Source organism: Oncorhynchus gorbuscha, linkage group LG07, assembly GCF_021184085.1.
Source record: "Oncorhynchus gorbuscha isolate QuinsamMale2020 ecotype Even-year linkage group LG07, OgorEven_v1.0, whole genome shotgun sequence".
Lineage (NCBI taxonomy): Eukaryota > Metazoa > Chordata > Actinopteri > Salmoniformes > Salmonidae > Oncorhynchus > Oncorhynchus gorbuscha.
Window position 1 is genome coordinate 49,246,929 of NC_060179.1, and position 25,702 is coordinate 49,272,630.

Here is a 25,702-nt window from a genome sequence, read left to right on the forward strand (position 1 = left end):
ACCGGCCGTGATTGGGAGTCCCATAGGGTGGCGCACAATTGACCTAGCGTCGTCTGAGTTTGACAGGTGTAAGCCGTCATTGTAAATAAGAATTTGGGCTTAACTGACTTGCCTAATTAAATAAAGGTTCAATCAAATTGAATTTACCACAGGTGGACTCCAATCAAGTTGTAGAAACATCTCAAGGATGATCAATGGAAACAGGATGCACCTGTCCTGTCTGCCATTGCAGTATTCTTTTTCTACTTTCTTCCTCAAATCACCAAATCAGGACACACTCAGAGATCATTTACATTGCCTTCAGAAAGTATTCACACCCCTTTACTTTTTTACATATTTTTGTTTTTACAGACTGATTTTTTTACAGACTGAATTTATAATGGATTAAATTGAGATTTTGTGTAACTGGCCTATGTGCAATACCCCATAATGTCAAAGTGGAATTATGGTTTTATATATTTTTTTACAAATTAATAGAAAATGAAAAGCTGAAATGTCTTGAGTCAATAATTATTCAACCACTTTGTTAATGGCAAGCCTAAATAAGTTCAGGAGTAAAAATGTGCTCACATAAGTTGCATGGACTCACTCTGTGTGCAACAATAGTGTTTAACATTATTTTTAAATGACTACCTCATTTCTGTACCCCACACATACACTTACAGTGCCTTGCGAAAGTATTCGGCCCCCTTGAACTTTGTGACCTTTTGCCACATTTCAGGCTTCAAACATAAAGGTATAAAACTGTATTTTTTTTTGAAGAATCAACAACAAGTGGGACACAATCATGAAGTGGAATGACATTTATTGGATATTTCAAACTTTTTTAACAAATCAAAAACTGAAAAATTGGGCGTGCAAAATTATTCAGCCCCCTTAAGTTAATACTTTGTAGCGCCACCTTTTGCTGCGATTACAGCTGTAAGTCGCTTGGGGTATGTCTCTATCAGTTTTGCACATCGAGAGACTGAAATTTTTTCCCATTCCTCCTTTCAAAACAGCTTGAGCTCAGTGAGGTTGGATGGAGAGCATTTGTGAACTGCAGTTTTCAGTTCTTTCCACAGATTCTCGATTGGATTCAGGTCTGGACTTTGACTTGGCCATTCTAACACCTGGATATGTTTAATTTTGAACCATTCCATTGTAGATTTTGCTTTATGTTTTGGATCTTTGTCTTGTTGGAAGACAAATCTCCGTCCCAGTCTCAGGTCTTTTGCAGACTCCATCAGGTTTTCTTCCAGAATGGTCCTGTATTTGGCTATATCCATCTTCCCATCAATTTTAACCATCTTCCCTGTCCCTGCTGAAGAAAAGCAGGCCCGAACCATGATGCTGCCACCACCATGTTTGACAGTGGGGATGGTGTGTTCAGGGTGATGAGCTGTGTTGCTTTTACGCCAAACATAACGTTTTGCATTGTTGCCAAAAAGTTCCATTTTGGTTTCATCTGACCAGAGCATCTTCTTCCACATGTTTGGTGTGTCTCCCAGGTGGCTTGTGGCAAACTTTAAACAACACTTTTTATGGATATCTTTAATAAATGGCTTTCTTCTTGCCACTCTTCCATAAAGGCCAGATTTGTGCAATATACGTCTGACTGTTGTCCTATGGACAGAGTCTCCCACCTCAGCTGTAGATCTCTGCAGTTCATCCAGAGTGATCATGGGCCTCTTGGCTGCATCTCTGATCAGTCTTCTCCTTGTATGAGCTGACAGTTTAGAGGGACGGCCAGGTCTTGGTAGATTCTGATACTCCTTCCATTTCAATATTATCGCTTGCACAGTGCTCCTTGGGATGTTTAAAGCTTGGGAAATCTTTTTGTATCCAAATCTGGCTTTAAACGTCTTCACAACAGTATCTCGGACCTGCCTGGTGTGTTCCTTGTTCTTCATGATGCTCTCTGCGCTTTTAACGGACCTCTGAGACAATCACAGTGCAGGTGCATTTATACGGAGACTTGATTACACACAGGTGGATTGTATTTATCATCATTAGTCATTTAGGTCAACATTGGATCATTCAGAGATCCTCACTGAACTTCTGGAGAGAGTTTGCTGCACTGAAAGTAAAGGGACTGAATAATTTTGCACGCCCAATTTTTCAGTTTTTGTTTGTTAAAAAAGTTTGAAATATCCAATAAATGTCGTTCCACTTCATGATTGTGTCCCACTTGTTGTTGATTCTTCACAAAAAAAATACAGTTTTATATCTTTATGTTTGAAGCCTGAAATGTGGCAAAAGGTCGCAAAGTTCAAGGGGGCCGAATACTTTCGCAAGGCACTGTATCTGTAAGGTCCAACAGTCGAGCAGTGAATTTCAAACACTGATTCAACCACAAAGGTCAGGGAGGTTGCCTTCTGTAACTGTAAAAGCCTTGGGTTCATGCATGTTAACATAAGAAGCCTCCTCCCTAAGTTTGCTTTATTCACTGCTTTAGCACACTCCCCCAACCCTGATGTACCAGCTGTGCCTGAATCTTGGCTTAGGAAGCCAACCAAAAATTCAGAAATTTCCATCCCCAATTACAACATTTTCCATCAAGACAGAACTGCTAAACGGGGCAGAATTGCAATCTACTGTAGAGATAGCCTGCAGAATTCTGTCCTACTATCCAGGTCTATAACCAATCAGTTCGAGCTACTACTTTTAAAAATCCATCTCCCCAGAAATAAGTCTCTCACTGTTGCCACTTGTTTATAGACCCCCCTCAGCTCCCAGCTGTGACCTGGACACCATATGTGAATTGATAGCCCCCCATTTATCTTCAAAGTTAATACTGTTAGGTGACCTAAACTGGGATATGCTTAACACCCCGGCCATCCTACAATCTAAGTTAGATAACCTCAATCTCACACAAATTATCAAGGAACCTACCAGGTACAATCTCAAATCCGTAATCATGGGCACCCTCATTGATATCATCCTGACCAACAAGCCCTCTAAATACACCTCTGCTGTCTTCAAGCAGGATCTCGGCAATCACTACCTCATTGCATGCGTACATTATGGGTCCGCGGTCAAACGACCACCCCTTGTCACTGTCAAATGCTCCCTAAAACCCTTCAGCAACCAGGCCTTACTAATCGACCTGGCCCCGGGTATCCTGGAAGGATATTGACCTCATCCCGTCAGTAGAGGATGCCTGGTTGTTCTTCAAAAGTGCCTTCCTCACCATCTTAAATAAGCATGCCCCTTTCAAAATTCTGAACTTTGAACATATGTAGCCCTTGGTTCACTCTAGACTTGACTGCCCTTGACCAGCACCAAAACATACTGTGGCACACTGCACTAGCTTCGAATAGTCCCCGCGATATGCAACTTTTCAGGGAAGTCCAATATGCATAGTCAGTCTGAAAAAGCTAGCCTTTGCTTTCCTAACAGAAATTTGCATCCTGCAGCACTAAACTCCAAAAGGTTTTGGGACATTGTACAGTCCATGGCGAATAAAAGCACCTCCTCTCAGCTGCCCACTGCACTAAGGCTAGGAAACACTGTCACCACTGATAAATCCATGATAATCGAGAATTTCAACAAGCATTTCTCTACGGCTGGCCACGCTTTCCACCTGGCTACCCTAACCCCAGCCAACAGCTCTGCACCCCCCACAACAACTGGCCCAAGCCCCCCCGCTTCTCCTTCACCCAAATCCAGACAGCTGATGTTCTGAAAGAGCTGCAGAATCTGGATCCGTACAAATCAGCTGGGCTAGACAATACGGATCCTCTCTTTTTTAAATTATCCAACACCATTGTCGCAACCTCTCTTTCGTATCGTCTGAGATTCCTAAATTTTGGAAAGCGTCCGCGGTCATCCACTCTCCAAAGGGGGAGACACTCTAGACCCAAACGTTTACAGACCTATATCCATCCTGCCCTGCCTTTCTAAAGTATTCGAAAGCCACGTGAACAAACAGATCATCGACCATCTCGAATCCCACCGTACCTTTTTCCGCTATGCAATCCGGTTTCCGAGCTGGTCACGGGTGCACCTCAGTCATGCGCATAGTCCTAAACGATACCATAACTACCATCAATAAAAAACAGTACTGTGCAGCGGTCTTCATCGACCTGGCCAAGGCTTTCTCTGTCAATGACCACATTCTTATCGGCAGACTCAGCAGCCTTGGTGTCTCCAATGACTGCCTCGCCTGGTTCACTAACTACTTCTGAGATAGAGTTCAGTGTGTCAAATCGAAAGCCTGTTGTCCGGAACGCTGGCAGTCTCTATAGAGGTGCCACAGGGTTCAAATCTCAGGCCAATTCTTTTCTCTGTATATACCAATGACGTCGCTCTTCCTGCAGGTGATTCTTTGATCCACCTCCATGCAGACGACACCATTCTGTATACATCTGGCCCTTCTTTGGACACTGTGATAACAAACCTCCAAACAAGCTTCAATGCCATACAACACTCCTTCCATGGCCTCCAACTGCTCTTAAACGCTAGTAAAACTAAATGCTTGCTCTTCAACTGATCGCTGCCCACACCCGCTTGCCCACCTAGCATCACTACTCTGGAAAGCTGTGACTTAGAATATGTGGACAACTATAAATACCTAGGTGTCTGGCTAGACTGTAAACTCTCCTTCCAGACTCACATTAAGCATCTCCAATACAAAGTTAAATCTAGAATCGGTTTCCTATTTCACAACAAAGCATCCTTGACTCATGCTGCCAAACACACCCTCGTAAAACTGACCATCCTGCCGATCCTTGACTTCGGCGATGTCATTTACAAAATAGCCTCCAACACTCTACTCAGCAAATTGGATGCAGTCTATCACAGTGCCATCCGTTTTGTCACCAAAGCCCCATTTACTACCCACCATTGCGACCTGTATGCTCTTGTTGGCTGGTCCTCGTTCTATAATCATCGCCAAACCCACTGGCTCCAGGTCATCTATAAGTCTTTGCTATGTAAAGCTCCGTCTTTTCTCAGCTCACTGGTCACCATTTCAACACCCACCCGCACTCCAGCAGGTTTATTTCACTGGTTATCCCCAAAGCCAACATCTCCTTTGGCCGCCTTTCCTTCCAGTTCTCTGCTGCTAATGACTGGAACGAATTGCAAAAATCACTGAAGTTGGAGACATATCTCCCTCACTAACTTCAAGCATCGGCTATCAGAGCAGCTTACCGATCACTGCAGCTGTACACAGCCCATCTGTAAATAGTCCATCCAACCAACTACCTACCTCATCCCTTTATACATATTTTTTCTGCTCTTTTGCACACCAGTATTTATACTGGCACATCCTCATCTGCACATCTATCACTCCAGTGTTAATTGCTAAATTGGAATTACTTGGCTATTTTTTATGGCCTATTTATTGCCTTACCTCCTTACTTCATTTGCACACACTGTATACAGATTTTATATTGTGTTATTGACTGTACATTTGTTTATCCCATGTGTAACTCTGTTGTTGTTTTTGTCGCACTGCTTTGCTTTATCTTGACCAGGCCGCAGTTGTAAATGAGAACTTGTTCTCCACTGGCCTACCTGGTTATATATAATAATAATATATGCCATTTAGCAGACGCTTTTATCCAAAGCGACTTACAGTCATGTGTGCATACATTCTACGTATGGGTGGTCCCAGGAATCGAACCCACTACCCTGGCATTACAAGCGCCATGCTCTACCAACTGAGCTACAGAAGGTAGGTTCATTCATTTTTGTATTTAAAAAAAAAAACTCATCCCAAACCATCTCAATTGGATTGAGGTTGGGTGATTGTGGCGGCCAGGTCATCTGATGCAGCACTCCATCACTCTCCTTCTTGATCAAATAGCCATTACACTGCCTGAAGGTGTGTTGGGTCATTATCCTGTGTTGTGGTAATTCTAATCAAAGGAGAGAGAGTCTGCAGATTCTTTTAAACAACACTTTAATATAAGATTAGCAAAAATGAGGAATCAACCCTCCATTCAACAGTGCATAGTTTAAAAACTAAACAAACAGTGTCGGTTCTCAGCTTTTATAGAGAAGCACACATTATTGTATATGTGGCAGTCAGCAGATAGTGTGTAAAAGGCAATGGGTTGTCTGTCCAGATGTAAGATAGCACAAGGTTTATAGCCCGAGAACTCAACAGTCTAACTGCATTCACAACGACAAACACTATGTGCTCCTTTCCATACATGTGGCTTTCTGTAGATAGTAAACCCACAGGATGTTGCATGCTGAGGTCACACCCAAACTGACCTTTTATTTAACCCTTATTTTACCAGGTATGTTGACTGAGAAACATTCTCATTAACAGCAACGACCTGGGGAATAGTTACAGGGAAGAGGAGAGGGGATAATTAGATGACCGTGATGGTATGAGGGAGTGGGAATTTAGCCAGGACACAGTGGTTAACACCCCTACTCTTACAATAAGTACCATGGGATCTTACGTGACCACAGAGTCAGGACACCAGTTTTTAACGTCCCATCTGAAAGACGGCACCCTACACAGGGTAATGAGATTTTTTTTAGACCAGAGGAAAGGCAGCCTCCTTCTGGCTCTCTAACACCACCTCCAGCAGCATCTGGTTTCCCATCCAGGGACCGACCAGGACCAACTCTGCTTAGCTTCAGAAGCAAGCCAGAAGGGTGGTATGCTGCTGGCATTAGTCATAAGACTGGGCTTATAGATAAGTCCCACAAAGACAAGTTAGTATCAGGTTAGAAAAATAGTAGCATATAACAAGAGACTATTCTTTAAGCAGTAAAACACGGGATAGCATGAATAATTATTACATTTTCCACGACACCTGATAAAAAACAAATGATAGTCCCACTAAGTTCAAACCAGATGGGATGGCGTATCACTGCAGAATGCTGTGGTAGCTATGCTGGTTAAGTGTGCCTTGAATTCTAAATAAATAACAGACAGTGTCACCAGCAAAGCACCCCCACGCTTCACGGTGGGAACCACACATGCAGAGATCATCCGTTCACCTACTAGTTGTCTCACAAAGACACTGTGGTTGGAACCAAAAATCTCAAATTTGGACTTAAGGACAGATTTCAACCAGTCTAATGTCCATTGCTCATGTTTCTTGGCCCAAGCAAGTCTCTTCTTATTATTGGTGTCCTTTAGTCGTGGTTTCTTTGCAGCAATTTGACCATGAAGGCCTGATTCACGCAGTCTCCTCTGAACAGTTGATGTTGAGATGTGTCTGTTACTTGAACTCTGAAGCATTTATTTGGGCTTCAATTTCTGAGGCTGGTAACTAATGAACTTATCCTCTGCAGCAGAAGTAACTCTGGGTCATCCATTCCTCTGGTGGTCCTCATGAGAGCCAGTTTCATCATAGCGCTTGATGGTTTTTGCAACTGCACTTGAAGAAATGTTCAAAGTTCTTGAAATGTTCTGCATTGACTGACCTTAATGTCTTACTGCTTATTTGAGCAGTTTTTGCCATTATATGGACTTGGTCTTTTACCAAATAGGCCTAACTTCTGTATACCACGCAAAGGTGTTATCAAGGCAAAGGGTGGCGACTGAAGAATTTCAAATTACATTTTTTGGTTACTACATGATTCCATATGTGTTATTTCATAGTTTTGATGTCTTCACTATTATTGTACAGTGTAGAAAATATTCAAATGGAAGAAAATGAGTAGGTCTCCAAACTTTTGACACACCAACTGCAACCATTTAAACAACTGCATTAGCATAAGAAGCAAAAATGTATTTTACTTACCGGATGGATATTTTCTGTCCAAAAACATTTATTCCGTGCTGGAATCAAAACTGTGCTCACTCAGAGTCCTCATATATTCGTTCTGTCACTCTCCTGGTCAATTTCTGCAAAAATGTCATCCAAATGTGTATACTTCGATATAGCTTTCCACTCTTATTAGCGGTGTTTTACTTTTTCAGTTTTGAGAAAAGTTTGTAGAAGAGAACGAACCTCTGCATAACAAACTAGCGTGCGTCCTCTTTGCGTTCACCTGAAAATTAACATTGTTGCGCACAGCTCAAATCAAAACATATTTTATTGGTCACATACACATGCTAGGTGATGTTATTGTGAGTGTAGTGAAATGCTTTAGGTAAATAATGTACTTACATTCAACTCTAACATGATGGCTGTTTGTCGTACAAAGGGCGTTCACATACTGCTGGAAAGCCCAGCTCATTGGCTATCTAGCTAGCTATGTTCCAAAACGACAGGTGATCATTGGACCAAGACACTGTCAATCAAGTGAACACTCATCTCATTAGTGCGTAATGATAGCTGACCTAATTGACGTGTTGTGTAGCTAATACGTAATGTAAAATAATGAAACAAGTTTGGTTTGCTTTTTAGAGTGTCTGATTGCACAAAAACCGAACTTGACCGGGTTAAACAACGTTTTGCCGATTCGATTTTTTAAATTGTTTTGTTGAAAGAGTCGGAATTCATGCAAAAAGCTGTATAAAACATGGAACATGGATCTAGAAATATATTTTATCAAACAAAACTATGCTACATTTTATTTCTGGGACCCTCAGGATGACAAATCAGAGCAAGATTATAGATTGTAAGTACATTATTTACCATCAGAGGTGAATTTATCAAACCAGTTGCCTTGATAAGTGTTTTGTTGTTGTGCACTATCCTCAAACAATAGCATGGTATTTTTCGCTGTAATAGCTACTGTTAATTGGACACTGCAGTTAGATTAACAATCATTTAAGTTTTCTGATGATATAAGACATGTCCATGTCCCGGGAAAGTTGGCTGTTGTTTACAACGCCATTCTAGTCACATATAGCATATTGAGCAGCAACTGTCCTGATTTCAGAACGCCGATTCTGTAGTTAAGAGAAGTTAAGTTAAGGGAAAAGTATTCCAAAAGTAACAAAGTAATCAGATTACGTTATTGAGTTTGGGTAATCCAATAGTTACATTCCTGATTACAATTTTGGCCAGGTAACTGAGTAACTAACAGATTACATTTAGAAAGTAACCTACCCAACCCCATCTACTAGAATGATAGTTTGTTGCCTTGATAAATCTACCCATACTGTACAAATAAGATGGATATACTTGAAGATATGTTATAAATGCATTCAGATAACCATGCATTTCATATATTTTGTATACACAAGAACAAGGTTCAAGTGAAAATGCTAATGCACTGTAGACCAGTACTGATTTACTGCATGTATCAAATGCTAACATAGTCAAATTAAATGCTAACTTAGGAAATGTTAACAGTCATAGCATCAGTGCTAAGCTGGCTCATTACAATACGAGGGCCATGCTCTTGTGTCCGATGGCCTCCAGGTATTTGACATAGCTTTAGTAGGTGGTCCTGAGGTGGATGTGATCGTGGGTCTCTCATTTTGTTTGATCATAGACGTTAGAGGGAGACATTTTGTTTGATAAAGTACATTAGGAATAAGATAAGCTCAGCAACCATAATGCAATAGAGAATGGAAAACTATTGACTAACATAGCATTGGAAAAAGGTAAACATTGTAAACCACTTCCTTTTTGATTCAAGGTCATTCAGTAAAACATTGAAAGTATATGTTATAGCCATTTGATTTCTTGCATATACAGGTCAGCCATTGATTTCTGGCACAATGCCTATGCTCCACTTTCAACATCGAACCAAATCAACATCTCTAAATCTCTTCTAAACCGCTTTAACACATAAACATTGATTTAAATCACAGACAGCAGTATAAATCTGTGCGTGGGAATCCAGACCCAGAGCTCAGGGCAGGAAGCCAAGTCTTGGATATATGCTTGCCACGGGGGATTAGGCATAGAAGAATGATTGCAGGGAGATCCAACTCAACTCTCTCACAAACACACATGCATGCAGACACACACTTATTCTCTCTCTCGCTCTCTTTCTCATCTACGTCAACCTCAATCCCCCATTCACTCAGCCACCATTCCAGATTCCACACCCATCTGGACCCTATTTGTGTTCCCCCTCCTCCAACTTCTCTCTTTAGCTGCTGATACAGATGTGGGTTTGTTTATTAAAGTTAGGCAACAGGAAATTCCCGGAATCTTTAGGGGCCTTGGGACTCACTGGCGGGGAAAAATGAGGCCAAGCTTGCCTTGCAGAGACCCATGCTATGTAGCACTGCACTGGCAGCCAAAAGCCTGCTCTCTATGGCCACAGACCATACAAACACAGCCCCTTAAATCCCTACGGCTCTATCGTTCTCTGAATCCACGTCTTACACAGATGTTTCAGAGCCAGAAAATAACTATAGTAGGTTTGGCGACACAGAGAGAAAGACAGAGAGAGGGTAGGTAAACAGACAGAGATAGAGAGGGTTTACGAGAAAAAAAGGACAGAGGAGAGGGTCCGCCTTTTGCCCCCCTCTGACCATTTTCCTATCAGGAAACGCATCCTGTTGCTGGTCAGGCTGTGGGGGCCAGTGTGTTTGTCGCTGTCACACACACACACACACAGGCAGAAGAAGAGCTGCAGCATCTGGAACACCACTTAGGCTCTATGGGCTGTCCTCTCTGAGTGAGTCTCAGGAGCGCAAATTCTCACACAGAGAGTGAGGGAGGGAGTTGTCTGGTCAAACCTGCTGGAGCCAAAGACTGATATCTCCCACCCTGAACCCTTTATTCTAATCCTTTTTTGACCGCTGGGACTGAGCTGTACCAGGAGCACCAACTCTTTCCAGAGAGAGAGAGAGAGAGAGAGAGAGCAGGAGCACCAACTCTTCCCAGAGAGAGAGAGAGAGAGAGAGAGAGTAGGAGCACCAACTCTTCCCAGAGAGAGAGAGAGAGAGTAGGAGCACCAACTCTTCCCAGAGAGAAGAGAGAGAGTAGGAGCACCATCTCTTCCCAGAGAGAGAGAGAGCAGGAGCACCATCTCTTCCCAGAGAGAGAGAGAGCAGGAGCACCATCTCTTCCCAGAGAGAGAGAGAGAGAGAGAGAGCAGGAGCACCATATCTTCCCAGAGAGAGAGAGAGAGCAGGAGCACCAGCTCCTCCCAGAGAGAGAGAGAGAGAGAGAGCAGGAGCACCAACTCTTCCCAGAGAGAGAGAGAGCGAGAGGAGGGTCAGAAGAAGACTAGAGCTTGCGCAGTGAGAGATTGCTCTTCCAGCTGACAAAGCCCTTTCTTGGTTAAGCCTCAGTGAGCTGAGCAACACGATCCAGACGATCTGCTCTGCTGCTCTACACTGCTTCTCCATTTTCCCACCACCTCTGGTGTAGAGTCTGAAGAAAAAAACAGAAGAACGTAGAAAGTAACTGAGGGGAAAAAGAGACAGGCGCTTACACAGAGAATAAAATAACTTGAAATTGCAGAGAACCAAAGGTGAGGAGGGCAGCCAGAAGAAATCAGAAGTGGAGAGAAAAGGGTGATAAAAGTGGAAAAGAGACGGTTGAAGAGAGGTTCGAGTCCGAGAGTCAAGCTGCATTCAGTCACCAAAGCCAGTGGAATGGACCTCGGTGTCGGTCGGATTAACCCATGCCTGCCCACTGTGCACTCCGAGGAGGAAGGCTGAACCAACCCACCTCCACCACCAAAAACAAATGAGGATGAACGGAGATGTTCTTTAGCTGAGCTAACAACACGTTCCCTTTTTTCTTCAGCAGTGCGACTGCCTGGGGTTAGCATAAGCCGCTAGCTGCCTTGCAGTGGAGGAGGAGGAGAACCGGGGTGCCCCAAGCGCCGCTGGTGTTGCTGCCCAGGAGAGGCAGGGCAGCACGGGAGAGGAAGAAGGGGACGAAGAGAGGGAGGAGGTGGTGGAGGCAGAGGTGGCGGGCGGGCAGCGGTGCATGGCCGTGCAGCGGCTGGTGGTGGTGGCAGTGATGGTGGCCCTGCTGTCCCTGGTACTCAACAACGTGGCAGCTTTCACCCCCAGCTGGGTGCTGCAGGCCCTGGAGGATGGACGCAAGCGCAACGTGGGGCTGTGGAGGATGTGCCCCGTCATGACTGGAGGAGAGAGGGGCCGGGATGAACCTCGGGGGGGCGGGAGGAGAGGTCAGGGGACTCAGATGCCGTGTGAGGGTCTGGGCTGGGGCTCGGAGTACGCAGGCTACCAGGAGTCCCGCAGCACCGTCAAATGTAATGTGTGTTTGTGTTTCATGAGTGTACTTCATTCCAAAACCCTTAGTTAAGAGTGCGCCTAATTGATGTGCATGTATGGGGAGATGGATAGTGTAGGCCTATTGGGCTCCTGAGTGGCTTAGCGGTCTAAGGCACTGCATCTCAGTGTTAGAGGAGTCACTACAGACCCTGGATCGATTCCAGGTTGTGCACAATTGGCCCAATGTCGTCCGGGTTAGGGTTTGGCCGGGGTAGGCCTTCATTGAAAATAAGAATTTGTTCTTAACTGACTTGCTCAGATAAATAAAGGTTAAATAAAATTCAATAAATAAAGCAACACTAGAGGCAGCAAGATCCTGACCCCCAGGCCAGCTGCATAACAGGCAGCGGCAGTCCAGGGGACCTCATTCAGTGAAAACAAATAACAATAATAACAAACAAAAATAACTCTCAGAACTCATAGGGCATTGTCTACAGATGTAAAAAACAATGTTGATTTGCAGTGAATCCATCATTCCATTAAGCCCTTGATAAAGGCTACACACAAAGATGCATCATTGTAATGACATTGATCAGCTCAGCTCATGAATGGTTATTTGCTATGACGCATTGGACTCTGATAACAACAGGTGTCATCACATGATGTTGCCCTAATGTCTCTGGTTTAGTTTGAGATAATAATTTTTGCATATTCATAATTTCTCTCTTCCCCCCCCCTCCCTCCAGTGCAGTTTGACATGATGCGAGCGTGTAACCTGATGGCCACGGTGGCGCTGACGGCCGGTCAGCTGATCTTCCTGCTGGGCCTGATGGAGCTGCCCTTTGTCACCCAGGACTCCCAGTGGTGGGAGGAGGCCATCGCCGCACTCTTCCAGTTGGCCAGTGAGTACTATACATCCTCACCAATATGTTTAATACACTGCACAACATGACATATAGCCTAGCCTAATGTCAGCAACCTCTGGTCCGCGGACCGGCACTGGTCCCTAGAATGAGGTTTACCGGTCCCTGAGATAGTTAGGTGTACCTGATTATTATTATTTTTTCTCAAGTGATAGTTTTTAATGTCGGCAGTCCTCCAAAAAGGGAAGGAAGGGCAATAGCTTGCCAGTCATTGGCACAAAAAATGGTTGAGAAACAGTAATACTGGCCTATACTGTGACTCTGACATGATGCACAAAGACAAGAAGCCAGATGTGGCAGTCCCAGTAGAGTGGAAACCAGACACCTACAAGCCTGGACATAACCACTGCAGCGGGTCAAGCACAGAGTTGAATTCTATGTGAAATTTGATAAACATATATATGCCATGGACATTTTTGTTCCATTTTTCCAAAACACTAATGAGTGTGGAGGCCAGCAGACACCTAAACATAAGTGAGAGAAAACCACACTATAAAACACCTATTACACGTGTCTGGCTTTTGATTTCAACTTTGAAATGTTCAATAGAGTCGCTTGAGGCTTTTCTGAGCGTTCCTCAGATCTAAAAATGGTCACAGTGTGTTGCTGCAAAGAAACATAAAAGTCCCTTGTTGTTCCCCAGTGGAGGCCAAAAGAGGAACCCTTGGAGCTTTGAGGATTGGCTTGAGGACAAAAAGCATAAATTAATCCAGAGCAACCAAACAAATCAAACTAGGGGGGTGACTAGGAAACAGAAAAAAGGAGAGAAAAAAAGACTAGAATCGTCCCTTATCGTTCCAAGAAGGAATTTTCTTGGAAAGTAAATTAAAGACGATAACAACCAGGAATAGCAATGGGAAGAAGGAGAGGAGGTGGGCAGTAAGGCCAAATCAAGACCCCTCTCCTTCATCCATCCCAGAGGGTTGTGCAGCAGTGTGGGCATGTCCTTGTCCCAGTGCCCCTTTTGAGGAAGTGTGACGTCACATTTTGTTGAGTGCACAGCTTGTTGTTTAGGGATGTCAGCCCCGGGCAGTATTGTGGCACAGCAGGCGCAGCATCCAAGGGTCTGATGGCTAAATATAGCAGGCCGTCAGTCTGGGCTGGTGGGCCGGCCGGAGTTCCAGCGAAAAAGGGAGCGACTGTCGGGCGCCAGGAAATCCCTGCTCAGGATGAGGAAATGCCTGCGACTACCTGTTATGCAAACCCCGAGCAGAGGAGGAAAGAGGGGGAGAGCAGACATGAAAGACAGTTCGACAGGGACTGACTGGGTTCTGGAAGTGAGGGGGTGTGTGTGTGTATATGTGTGTGCGCGTTTGTTGGGTTAGTTGGTAGAAAAATGCTGTAGGGTGGGGATAGCTGCTGTCCAGATACGCTTGGCCTAGCTTTTATGCCTGTTTACAGAATGTCCAGGAACAGAGGCAAATAAAGGGTCCCCTCTCAATGCTAGCTTCTTCGGCAGGCATCGCCGGAACTTTTATCTGAAGGTCTTAGATGGGACCCACCCAAATAATCACTGATTCCCTTCCAAAAGAACCCACTGAGACAAACTATTGTTTGGCATGCTATAAAGTGTCACTCATGGAAAAGGGATAATGCATCCCCAAAATAAAAATCACAAAACTCCTGTCATTTTGGTGAAACCATATGTTCTATCTGTGGGTAAAATACAAATTTACCCCCTTCGATATGGTCCGTCTGTGAAATTAGTAGGAACGCATCATAGCTAGAGTCCATACGGAAAGTATTCAGACCCCTTGCCTTTTTCCACATTTTGTTACGTTACAGACTTATTCTAAAATTAAATAAATATTTTTTCCCCCGCATCAATCTACACACAATACCCCAATGATGAAAAAGTCAAAACATGTTTTTAGAAATATTTGGAAATGTAGCTTGGCACACGTATTTGGGGAGTTTCTCCCATTCTTCTCTGCAGATCCTCTCAAGCTGTCAGGTTGGATGGGGAGCTTCGCTGCACAGCTATTTTCAGGTCTCCCCAGAGAAGTTCGATCGGGTTTAAGTCCAGGCTCTGGCTGGGCCAATCAAGGACATTCAGAGACTTGTCCCGAAGCCACTCCTGCGTTGTGGCTTCTGTCTGGCCACTCAACCATAAAGACCTGATTGGTGGAGTGCTGCAGAGATGGTTGTCCTTCTGGAAGGTTCTCCCACCTCCACAGAGGAACTCTGGAGCTATACCAGAGTGACCATCAGGTTCTTGGTCACCTCCCTGACCAAGGCCCTTCTCCCCTGATTGCTCAGCTCTAAGAAGGGTCTTGGTGGTTCCAAACTTCTTCCATTTAAAAATAATGGAGGCCACTGTCTTCCTGGGGACCTTCACACTTTTTTTTGGTACCCTTCTCCAGATCTGTGCCACGACACAATCCTGTCTCGGAGCTCTACGGACAATTCCTTCTACCTCATGGCTTGGTTTATGCTTTGACATGCACTGTCAACTGTGGGACCTTATATAGACAGGTGTGTGTCTTTCCAAATCATGTCCAATCAATTGAATTTACCACAGGTGGACTCCAATCAAGTTGTAGAAACATCTCAAAGATGATCAATGGAAACCAGATGCACCTGAGCTCTATTTTGAGTCTAATAGCAAATGGTTTGAATACTAACGTAAAGAAGGTATGTTTTTTGTTTGTTTAATAAATTAGCCAAAATAATTATCGAAAAACTTGTTTTTGCCGTGTCATTATTGGGTATTGTGGGTAGATTAATGAGGAACATTTTTTAGTTAATACCTTTTAGAATAAAGCTGCAATGTAACAAAATGTGAAAAAAGGGAAGTGGTTTGAATACTTTCCGAATGCACTGGACAGGTTTCTTGTCATTGGCGATAGGGGATAACGCTTTTAAAACAATATATATATTTTTAAATATATATTTTATTTCACCTTTATTTAACCAGGTAGGCAAGTTGAGAACAAGTTCTCAATTTACAATTGTGACCTGGCCAAGATAAAGTAAAGCAGTTTGACACATACAACAACACAGAGTTACACATGGAGTAAAACAAACATACAGTCAATAATACAGTAGAAAAATAAGTCTATATACGATGTGAGCAAATGAGGTAAGATAAGGGAGGTAAAGGCAAAAGAAAGGCCATGGTGGCGAAGTAAATACAATATAGCAAGTAAAACACTGGTATGGTAGATTTGCAGTGGAAGAATGTGCAAAGTAGAAATAGAAATAATGGGATGCGAAGGGGGCAAAGTAAATAAATAAATATATACAGTAGGGGAAGAGGTAGTTGTTCGGGCTAAATTATAGATGGGCTATGTACAGGTGCAGTAATCTGTGAGCTGCTCTGACATCTGGTGCTTAGAGCTAGTGAGGGAGATGTGTTTCCAGTTTCAGAGATTTTTGTAGTTCGTTCCAGTTATTGGCAGCAGAGAACTGGAAGGAGAGGCGGCCAAAGGAAGAATTGGTTTTGTGGGTGACCAGAGAGATATACCTGCTGGAGCGCATGCTACAGGTGGGTGCTGCTAAAGTGACCAGTGAGTTGAAATAAGGGGGGACTTTACCTAGCAGGGTCTTGTAGATGACCTGAAGCCAGTGGGTTTGTCGATGAGTATGAAGTGAGGGCCAGCCAACGAGAGAGTCCTAGGTATTTGTAGTTGTCCACATCTTCTAAGTCAGAATCGTCCAGAGTAGTGATGATGCTGGACGGGCGGGCCGGTGCAGGCAGCGATCGGTTGAAGAGCATGCATTTAGTTTTACTTGTATTTAAGAGCAGTTGGAGGCCACGGAAGGAGAGTTGTATGGCATTGAAGCTCGTCTGGAGGGTTGTTAACACAGTGTCCAAAGAAGGGCCAGAAGTATACAGAATGGTGTCGTCTGCGTAGAGGTGGATCAGAGACTCACCAGCAGCAAGAGCGACATCATTGATGTATACAGAGAAAAGAGTCGGCCCAAGAATTGAACCCTGTGACACTCCCATAGAGACTGCCAGAGGCCCGGACAACAGGCCCTCCGATTTGACACACTGAACTCTATCAGAGAAGTAGTTGGTGAACCAGGCAAGGCAATTATTTGAGAAACCAAGGCTATCGAGTCTGCCGATGAGGATGTGGTGATTGACAGAGTCGAAAACCTTGGCCAGGTCGATGAAGACGGCTGCACAGTATTGTTTCTTATCGATGGCGGTTAAATGATCGTTTAGGACCTTGAGCATGGCTGAGGTGCACCCATGACCAGCTCTGAAACCAGATTGCATAGCGGAGAGGGTGCGTTGGGATTCAAAAGAGTCAGTAATCTGTTTGTTGACTTGGCTTTCGAAGACCTGTAGCAGTTTGGGTCAAGAGCCCCCCCCCCCTTTGAAGAGGGTGATGACCGCAGCTGCTTTCCAAGCTTTGGGAATCTCAGACAACACGAAAGAAAGGTTGAACAGGCTAGTAAATAGGGGTTGCAACAATTTCGGCAGATAATTTTAGGGTCCAGATTGTAGGGGTCCAGATTTTGCAGCTCTTTCAGAACATCAGCTGACTGGATTTGGGAGAAGGAGAAATGGGTAAGGCTTGGGCGAGTTCCTGTGCGGGGTACAGTGCAGTTGACCGGGGTGGGGGTAGCCAGGTGGAGAGCATGGCCAGCCATAGTAAAATGCTTGTTGAAATTCTCAATTATAGTGGATTTATTGGTGGTGACAGAGTTTCCTATCCTCAGTGCAGTGGGCAGCTGGGAGGTGTTCTTATTCTCCATGGACTTTACAGTGTCCCAGAACTTTTTTGAGTTTGTGTGGCAGGAAGCAATTTCTGCTTGGAAAAGCTAGTCTTGGCTTTTTCTAACTACCTGTGTATATTGGTTTCTAACTTCCCTGAAAAGTTGCATATCACAGGGGCTGTTCGATGCTAATTCAGAACGCCATAGGATGTTTTTGTGTTGATTAAGGGTAGTCAGGTCTGGAGAGAACCAAGGGCTATATCTGTTCCTGGTTCTACATTTCTTGAATGGGGCATGCTTATTTAAGATGTTGAGGAAGGCATTTAAAAAAAATAACCAGGCATCCTCTACTGACGAGATGAGGTCAATATCCTTCCAAGATACCCGGGCCAGGTCGATTAGAAAGGCCTGCTCACTGAAGTGTTTCAGGGAGCATTTGACAGTGATGGGTGGAGGTCGTTTGACCGCTGACCCATTACGGATGCAGGCAATGAGGCAGTGATCGCTGAGATCTTGGTTGAAAACAGCAGAGGTGTATTTAGAGGGCAAGTTGGTTAGGATGATATCTATGAGGGTACCCGTGTTTATGGCTTTGGGGTGGTACCTGGTAGGTTCATTGATATTTTGTGTGAGATTGAGGGCATCAAGCTTAGATTGTAGGATGGATGGGGTGTTAAGCATGTTCCAGTTTAGGTCGCCTAGCAGCACGAGCTCTGAAGATAGATGGGGGGCAATCAGTTCACATATGGTGTCCAGAGCACAGCTGGGGGCAGAGGGTGGTCTATAGCAGGCGGCGGTGAGAGACGGTGAGAGACTTGTTTTTAGAGAGTTGGATTTTTAAAAGTAGAAGTTCAAATTGTTTGGGTACAGACCTGGATAGTAGGACAGAACTCTGCAGGCTATCTCTGCAGTAGATTGCAACACCGCCCCCTTTGGCTGTTCTATCTTGTCTGAAAATGTTGTAGTTAGGGATGGAGATTTCAGAATTTTTGGTGGTCTTCCTAAGCCAGGATTCAGACACGGCTAGGACATCCGGATTGGCAGAGTGTGCTAAAGCAGTGAATAAAACAAACTTAGGGAGGAGGCATCTAATGTTAACATGGATGAAACCAAGGCTATTACTGTTACAGAAGTCATCAAAAGAGAGCGCATGGGGAATAGGAGTGGAGCTAGGCACTGCAGGGCCTGAATTCACCTCTACATCACCAGAGGAACAGAGGATGAGTAGGATAAGGGTACATTACATTACATTTAAGTCATTTAGCAGACGCTCTTATCCAGAGCGACTGGTACGCCTAAAAGCTATGAAAATTGGTCATCCAGGACGTCCGGTACAGAGTGGAGGATTCTGGGGGTGATAAAATAGCTTGAAGGTATAATGTACAGACAAAAGGTATGGTAGGATGTGAAAACAGTGGAGGTAAACTTACCTGCACTCTAAATCAACAAATCCGCCAATAGATGGTATAGACATTCTTGTCTAGAACATATCCATCCGTTCATATTGTTATGAAAAAGTATATACTTTGCTTAGATGTGCTCAATCTAAACAGTGTACTAAATTATTCAACTCAATTTATCCTTCAAGTACCATCTCGCAATGCGCCCTGTGTGTCTGTGGGAAATGTTCCTTGTTGCCATAGCAACATACTCTGCACTAGTGTTTTTTTAACACCGTTAATCATAGGAATTGGGTGTTTGGGGTGGTTTATCCCTTTAATACGATGGCAGAATGATTTTAGGTATGGATATCTATGGCGGTCGTTGGTAGCTGTTTTCAAAAACAGGCCATCTACTATAAACGCCCTTCACACATGTTGACATTAGTAAGAATAGTGACACGACTAATGAGTCAGACAGACACATACACACCTACTTCCACCAGCTAAAAATACATGCTGCTGGAAAAATGTCATCTTCCTTTGTACTCAAATGCCACTATCTGAAGACTTCACCATATTTGATCAACAAGACTGAGCAAAACAATAGATGACTTGCGATGACCCTTGGTGAGGACTTCATAGCAGAAGAGATAACAATGGTTTCTAGGTATCAGTGTTCCCAAATCTACTCATTGCCTTATTATACACTGAGTATCCAAAACATTAAGAACCCCTGCTCTTTCCAAGACATAGACTGACCAGGTGAATGCTATGATGCCTTATTGATGTCACTTGTTAAATCCACTTCAATCAGTGTAGATAAAGGGGAGAAGACACGTTAAATAAGGATTTTTAAGCCTTGAGACAATTGAGACATGGCTTATGTGTGCGTGCCATTCAGGGGGTGAATGGGCAAGACAACAGATTTAAGTGCCTTTGAACGGGGTATGGTAGTAGATGCCAGGCGCACCGGTTTGTGTCAAGAACTGCAACGCTGCTGGGTTCTTCATGCTCAACAGTTTTCCGTGTGTATAAAGAATCGTCCACCACCCAAATGTGGGAGGCATTGGAGTCAACATGGGCCCGCATCCCTGTGGAACACCTTCGACCCCTTGTTGAGTCCATGCCCCAACGAATTGAGGCTGTTCTGATGGCAAAGATGGGAGGGATCCTGGATGCTGATTGGTTGATAAACGTTAATTATTTACAAGAATCCTGTTAACTTTACATTTGAATAATCAATGCACATACACTGTCCCGCATCCCAGTCAGGCAATTCATGAACGTAATCTCCACTGGAAAAAAATTGAGACATTATTTACAATATGTTTAAAAGCAGCAGGCTCAGTGATTTCCCAGCATTCCCAATGCCTTCACTTAATCTAGGCTCAAGTGTAAAAGGCCTTCATTTCCTGAGTTCGGTTCAGTTTAGTAAACCTCCACCACTCAGCAATTCCTCTCCTCCCCCACTGAGAATTGGCTTCTCTCTCTCTCTGCTGTGAATGGTTATGAGTTATTTTTACCAGCAGCCAGTCTTTCTCGGGAAAGAATGCTCTGTTTGAGTTTTCAGATGAGCCAAAAACCTCAGCTATCACATGCAGACAGCGGGATAACAATATCCAATTCCATTCAGTGATATCTCAACACTGCAATCGGCAGGTCTGAGCTTTGGCTGAGTATAACACCGGCCCGTTTTCACCCCTTGAGACTGATATGCTCAGGAATGTGTGACGGAATGGAGAGAGTCAAGATCAGAGGGTCAAAGGTGAAGGGTTATGTGCGTTTGAGATTCAGGTTTAAACTCTGTTGCACTTAAGCCGGTGGGGTTTACAGCTGGTACCATGCCCAAACTGTGGCCTTGGCAGTTGTGTCTCCCCTACACAACGGGGCATTGGCACAACTTAAACAAAATATACCAGGGGAAAATGTGCTTCTTTCTGGAGGGATAGAAAAGCAAGTGAAAAGCGATAGGTTAAGAAGTCAGGGAATTTGAAAGCCAGGACCTCTTAGTCTTGTGGGTGATGTCACACCACAGTTGAGTGCACAGCAAATTAAGTTGAGGGCATTTACTGGGCTGGTTTATATTTACTTACATTACTGGTAAGTAAATTCAGGCATGACATGGTTTAGATATGAAAAGATATGAAAAGATTTGGCATGGGTCCCCAGATCCTCTAAAAGTCCTACAGCTGCATCACTGAGAGCATCCTGACCGGTTATATCACCGCCTGGTATAGTAACTGCTCAACATCTGACCGTAAGGCGCTACAGAGGGTAGTGTGTACGACCCAGGACATCACTGGGGCCAAGCTTCCTGCCATCCAGGACCTACAGTGGGGCAAAAAAGTATTTAGTCAGCCACCAATTGTGCACGTTCTCCCACTTAAAAAGATGAGAGAGGCCTTCAACTTCAACTATGACAAACAAAATGAGAAAAAAAATCCAGAAAATCACATTGTAGGATTTTTTATGAATTTATTTGCAAATTATGTTGGAAAATAAGTATATGGTCAATAACAAAAGTTTAGCTTTATACTTTGTTATATACCCTTTGTTGGCAATGACAGAGGTCAAAGGTTTTCACACACTGTTGCTGGTATTTTGGCCCATTCCTCCATGCAGATCTCCTCTAGAGCAGTGATGTTTTGGGACTGTTGCTGGGCAACACGGACTTTCAACTCCCTCCAAAGATTTTCTATGGGGTTGAGATCTGGAGACTGGCTAGGCCACTGCAGGACCTTGAAATGCTTCTTACAAAGCCACTCCTTCGTTGCCCGGGCGGCGTGTTTGGGATCATTGTCATGCTGAAAGACCCAGCCACGTTTCATCTTCAATGCCCTTGCTGATTGAAGGAGGTTTTCACTCAAAATCTCATGATACATGGCCCCATTCATTCTTTCCTTTACATGGATCAGTCGTCCTGGTCCCTTTGCAGAAAAACAGCCCCGAAGCAAGATGTTTCCACCCCATGCTTCACAGAAGGTATGGTGTTCTTTGGATGCAACTCGGCATTCTTTGTCCTCCAAGCACAACGAGTTGAGTTTTTACCAAAAAGTTATATTTTGGTTTCATCTGACCATATGACATTCTCCCAATCTTCTTCTGGATCATCCAAATGCTCTCCAGCAAACTTCAGACGGGCCTGGAAATGTACTGGCTTAAGCAGGGGGACACGTCTGGCACTGCAGGATTTGAGTCCCTAGCGGCGTAGTGTGTTACTGATGGTAAGGCTTTGTTACTTTGGTCCCAGCTTTCTGCAGGTCATTCACTAGGTCCCCCCGTGTGGTTCTGGGATTTTGGCTCACCGTTCTTGTGAACATTTTGACCCCACGGGGTGAGATCTTGTGTGGAGCCCCAGATCGAGGGAGATTATCAGTGGTCTTGTATGTCCATTTCCTAATAATTGCTCCCACAGTTGATTTCTTCAAACCAAGCTGCTTACCTATTGCAGATTCAGTCTTCTGGATCAGCCTGGTACAGGTCTACAATTTGGTTTCTGGTGTCCTAGCTCTTTGGTCTTGGCCATAGTGGAGTTTGGAGTGTGACTGTTTGAGGTTTGAGGTTGTGGACAGGTTTCTTTTATACTGATAACAAGTTCAAACAGGTGCCATTAATACAGGTAACAAGTGGAGGACAGAGGAGCCTCTTAAAGAAGAAGTTACAGGTCTGTGAGAGCCAGAAATCCTGCTTGTTTGTAGGTGACCAAATACTTATTTTCCACCATAATTTGCAAATAAATTCTTTAAAAATCTACAATGTGATTTTTATGGATATTTTTCTTCTAATTTTGTCTGTCATAGTTGAAGTGTACCTATGATGAAAATTACAGGCCTCTCTCATCTTTTTTAAGTGGGAGAACTTGCACAATTGGTGGCTGACTAAATACTTTTTTGCCCCACTATATACTAGGCGATGTCAAAGGAAAGCCCCAAAAATGGTCAAAGACTCCAGTAACCCAAGTCATAGACCGTTTTCTCTGCTACCGCACGGCAAGGGATACTGGAGCACCAAGTTTAGGAACAAAAGGCTCCTTAACAGCTTCTACCCAGAAGCTATAAGACTGCTGAACAATTCATCAAATGGCCACCGGATTATTTACATTGACACCCCCTCCATTTGTTTTTTTTACACTGCTGCTCCTCAGTTCAGTTGACTTAGTATGATAAGATAATAAGTGTTTCAGTCAATAGTGCGACCATTTTACTTGCATATGTGGCTACAAATTTGGTGTGCGACCTGGAATTAGAAATTAGGAGCACCATTGCGCCTAGAAAAATTCAAGATTCGAGCTTTCTTACCTCAAATATTTTTTCTTGTGCTCAAAAATGTCTGGGTGCGGCAAAATGTTTCAATTTAGGCGCACGCGGTACTCCTTCTAAAAGAAAGTTCAAGGTAGTGCCCTTTCAGTGTCTTTCAGAGTGCCTGATAGATATTGTCAAACGTCCCAATATGCAAACCCAAAGCGGGGGTGTGGAGAGGGGGGAAGGAAGGAAGGATGGAAAGAGGAAGAAGAGGAAGGAAGCCAGAAACATTAGACTGTGCCAAAGAAAAGCAGTTCACACAGCCCACCCAGCCTGGAGCCCCAGGACTGGGGAGGTGAAGGGCTTTATGGTTTCTTAGAAAAGGAGTCACACACAGACGGACAAACACTTGCACTCAAATGCAGACACACTTTCACATAAGAAACATACACACACTCATAAGTCACACAGGCATATATACAATTACCTAATGGCATCCTCTCATAAACAAAGACCGGCTCACAAATCTGAATGACCCATTGAGAGAGAAAGCCAATTACACAACATTTCAACGCTAGTCCAGCACTGGCACTGGCGTTCTGACCTGCCACAAGAAACTGACTGATTTAAATCCTAATGGGCCATCATCCCCTTTTCCAGCAATTATTTTTGGTGCCTTTATTTATACCAACCCTTGATTGGACATGCTCCGAGATGAATGTTATTGATGAACTATTGACTGGCTCCAGGCATTACTTAAATCCATGAAATGGACTTCCTCTTTGAGATCTAGGTTAGTGGTCAATCCATTGTGGGTGATGGTTAATTTCAGTTACAAATGTTGTCATACTTTGTGGGAGAACAGGGTTGGTTGGGAGGACAGGGTTAAATTCCCCCTGGGGTTATTTCACCAATTCATATCCAAACCTTAACAGTGTGATGGTGACCAAAAAAAGGCAAAAACAGTGAGCTAAAGTTTGTTGATGAACACTGAAATAGTTGACTCATGTTGTGAATAGTGTTCTCTCTTTTGTGATCTTCCTGACCAGGATCATAGTGGCGTCGGCTACAACAATGTGTTTTAAGATTAAATCAAAAAGGAATTAGAATGGCCTTAAAACTTATTTGGATAGATTTTGTGAGAAGTATGACATTTCCTTGTGTTTCCTTTGATGCTGAAATCTCAGAAGCCCTCCCAGAGAAAAACCCCATAGATTGTTATTGCTTTAGAAGTTAGCAACAGTGAGATTCGATTTTACATCCCCTCTCCATTAATATCACTGTTAAAGAAATTCAATTCATAAATTGTTTGAGATGAAGACTAAAATACACATAGGCACTCGAGGAGCTATAGTATTTGTTTTAAATGATTATGGTCTCATTGAATTAACCCTTCCCTGTCTCTCCCTCCCCAGGTTTTGTGCTGGTAATCGGCTTGGTGACATTCTACCGGATCGGCCCGTACACGCAGCTGTCCTACTCGTGCTACGTGGACATCGCCGCCTGCCTATTGGCCACTCTGGCCGCCGCCATGCTCATCTGGAACATCCTACATCGCCGCGACGACTGCCTCACGCCCCGTGTCATTGTTATCAGCCGCTCGCTGGCGTCGAACTTCCACCCACGCCTCGACAACGACTATGTGGAGTCGCCCTGCTGAGCACCCCTGAGCCCTGACCCCCATTTGTCAATAAGGACTACCTAACATGCAGAAGAACAGACAATGTTCTGACTGTCTCCTCATATTCTTATCTGACCAGGTGCCTCAATGAGAATGACTCTATAAAAGACACTTGTTTTGACGTGACTCTACCGGTGCTGGACTAACATGCTTTCACTGTCGTACAGTTCTACATCTTCTCACGTGATGGCTATCATGTACAATGACTCATGGACTCAAATGCTGCCCTGGACTGAGTAATGCTCCTTGCTGCAAGGATAGTTTCGCCATAAAACATCCATCTAAAATGATGAATGAAAAGTCCGTGTTAAAAACCATAAGCTGTAGTGAATGTATCATTTTAGAAGACATGCTGTAAGCCAATTACTCAAAAGGTGTGCTTGAAGGTTTGTTTGCCCTGGAATTTGTAGAGAGAGAATTTGTATTTCCTCAGCAGCACCCCCTGAAAACACCCTGGAAGAGATCAAGCTGGATCTTGACATGTTTTGTTCTATGTGTACTTATGTAATAACATATATTTCCTGCATATTGTTTATATTATTCTTAATATTAAAAGTGATTTAGGTTACAACTCTCTGGTTAGCATCGACTTGAAAATGAGTTAACCCCATCCAATCCATTCAAAGTATACTTAAAAACTGTCGATTAGGTACCATATTTCTACCTTTATCTTGAGAACACAGTGTTGTCAAGTGAAGTGTACACACATTAATTCTCTCTATCCAAACCACCAAAGGGTGTTTAATGGCAATTTGACAACACATTTTGCTCAGATCCTCAGACCTCTGTATGAATGTCCTGTCATT

General features: G+C 43.8%; 1 protein-coding gene across 1 annotated transcript; it reads left to right on the forward strand.

Annotated features, from left to right (window-relative positions):
• Positions 1 to 10,919: 10,919 nt before the first annotated feature.
• On the forward strand, positions 10,920 to 24,892 carry LOC124039954 (transmembrane protein 204-like). The gene is made up of 3 exons (XM_046356542.1): positions 10,920 to 12,036; positions 12,745 to 12,900; positions 24,631 to 24,892. The coding sequence occupies exons 1-3, from the start codon at positions 11,748 to 11,750 to the stop codon at positions 24,873 to 24,875; spliced, it is 690 nt and encodes a 229-aa protein (XP_046212498.1). The 5' UTR covers positions 10,920 to 11,747; the 3' UTR covers positions 24,876 to 24,892.
• The last annotated feature ends 810 nt before the right edge of the window (positions 24,893 to 25,702 follow it).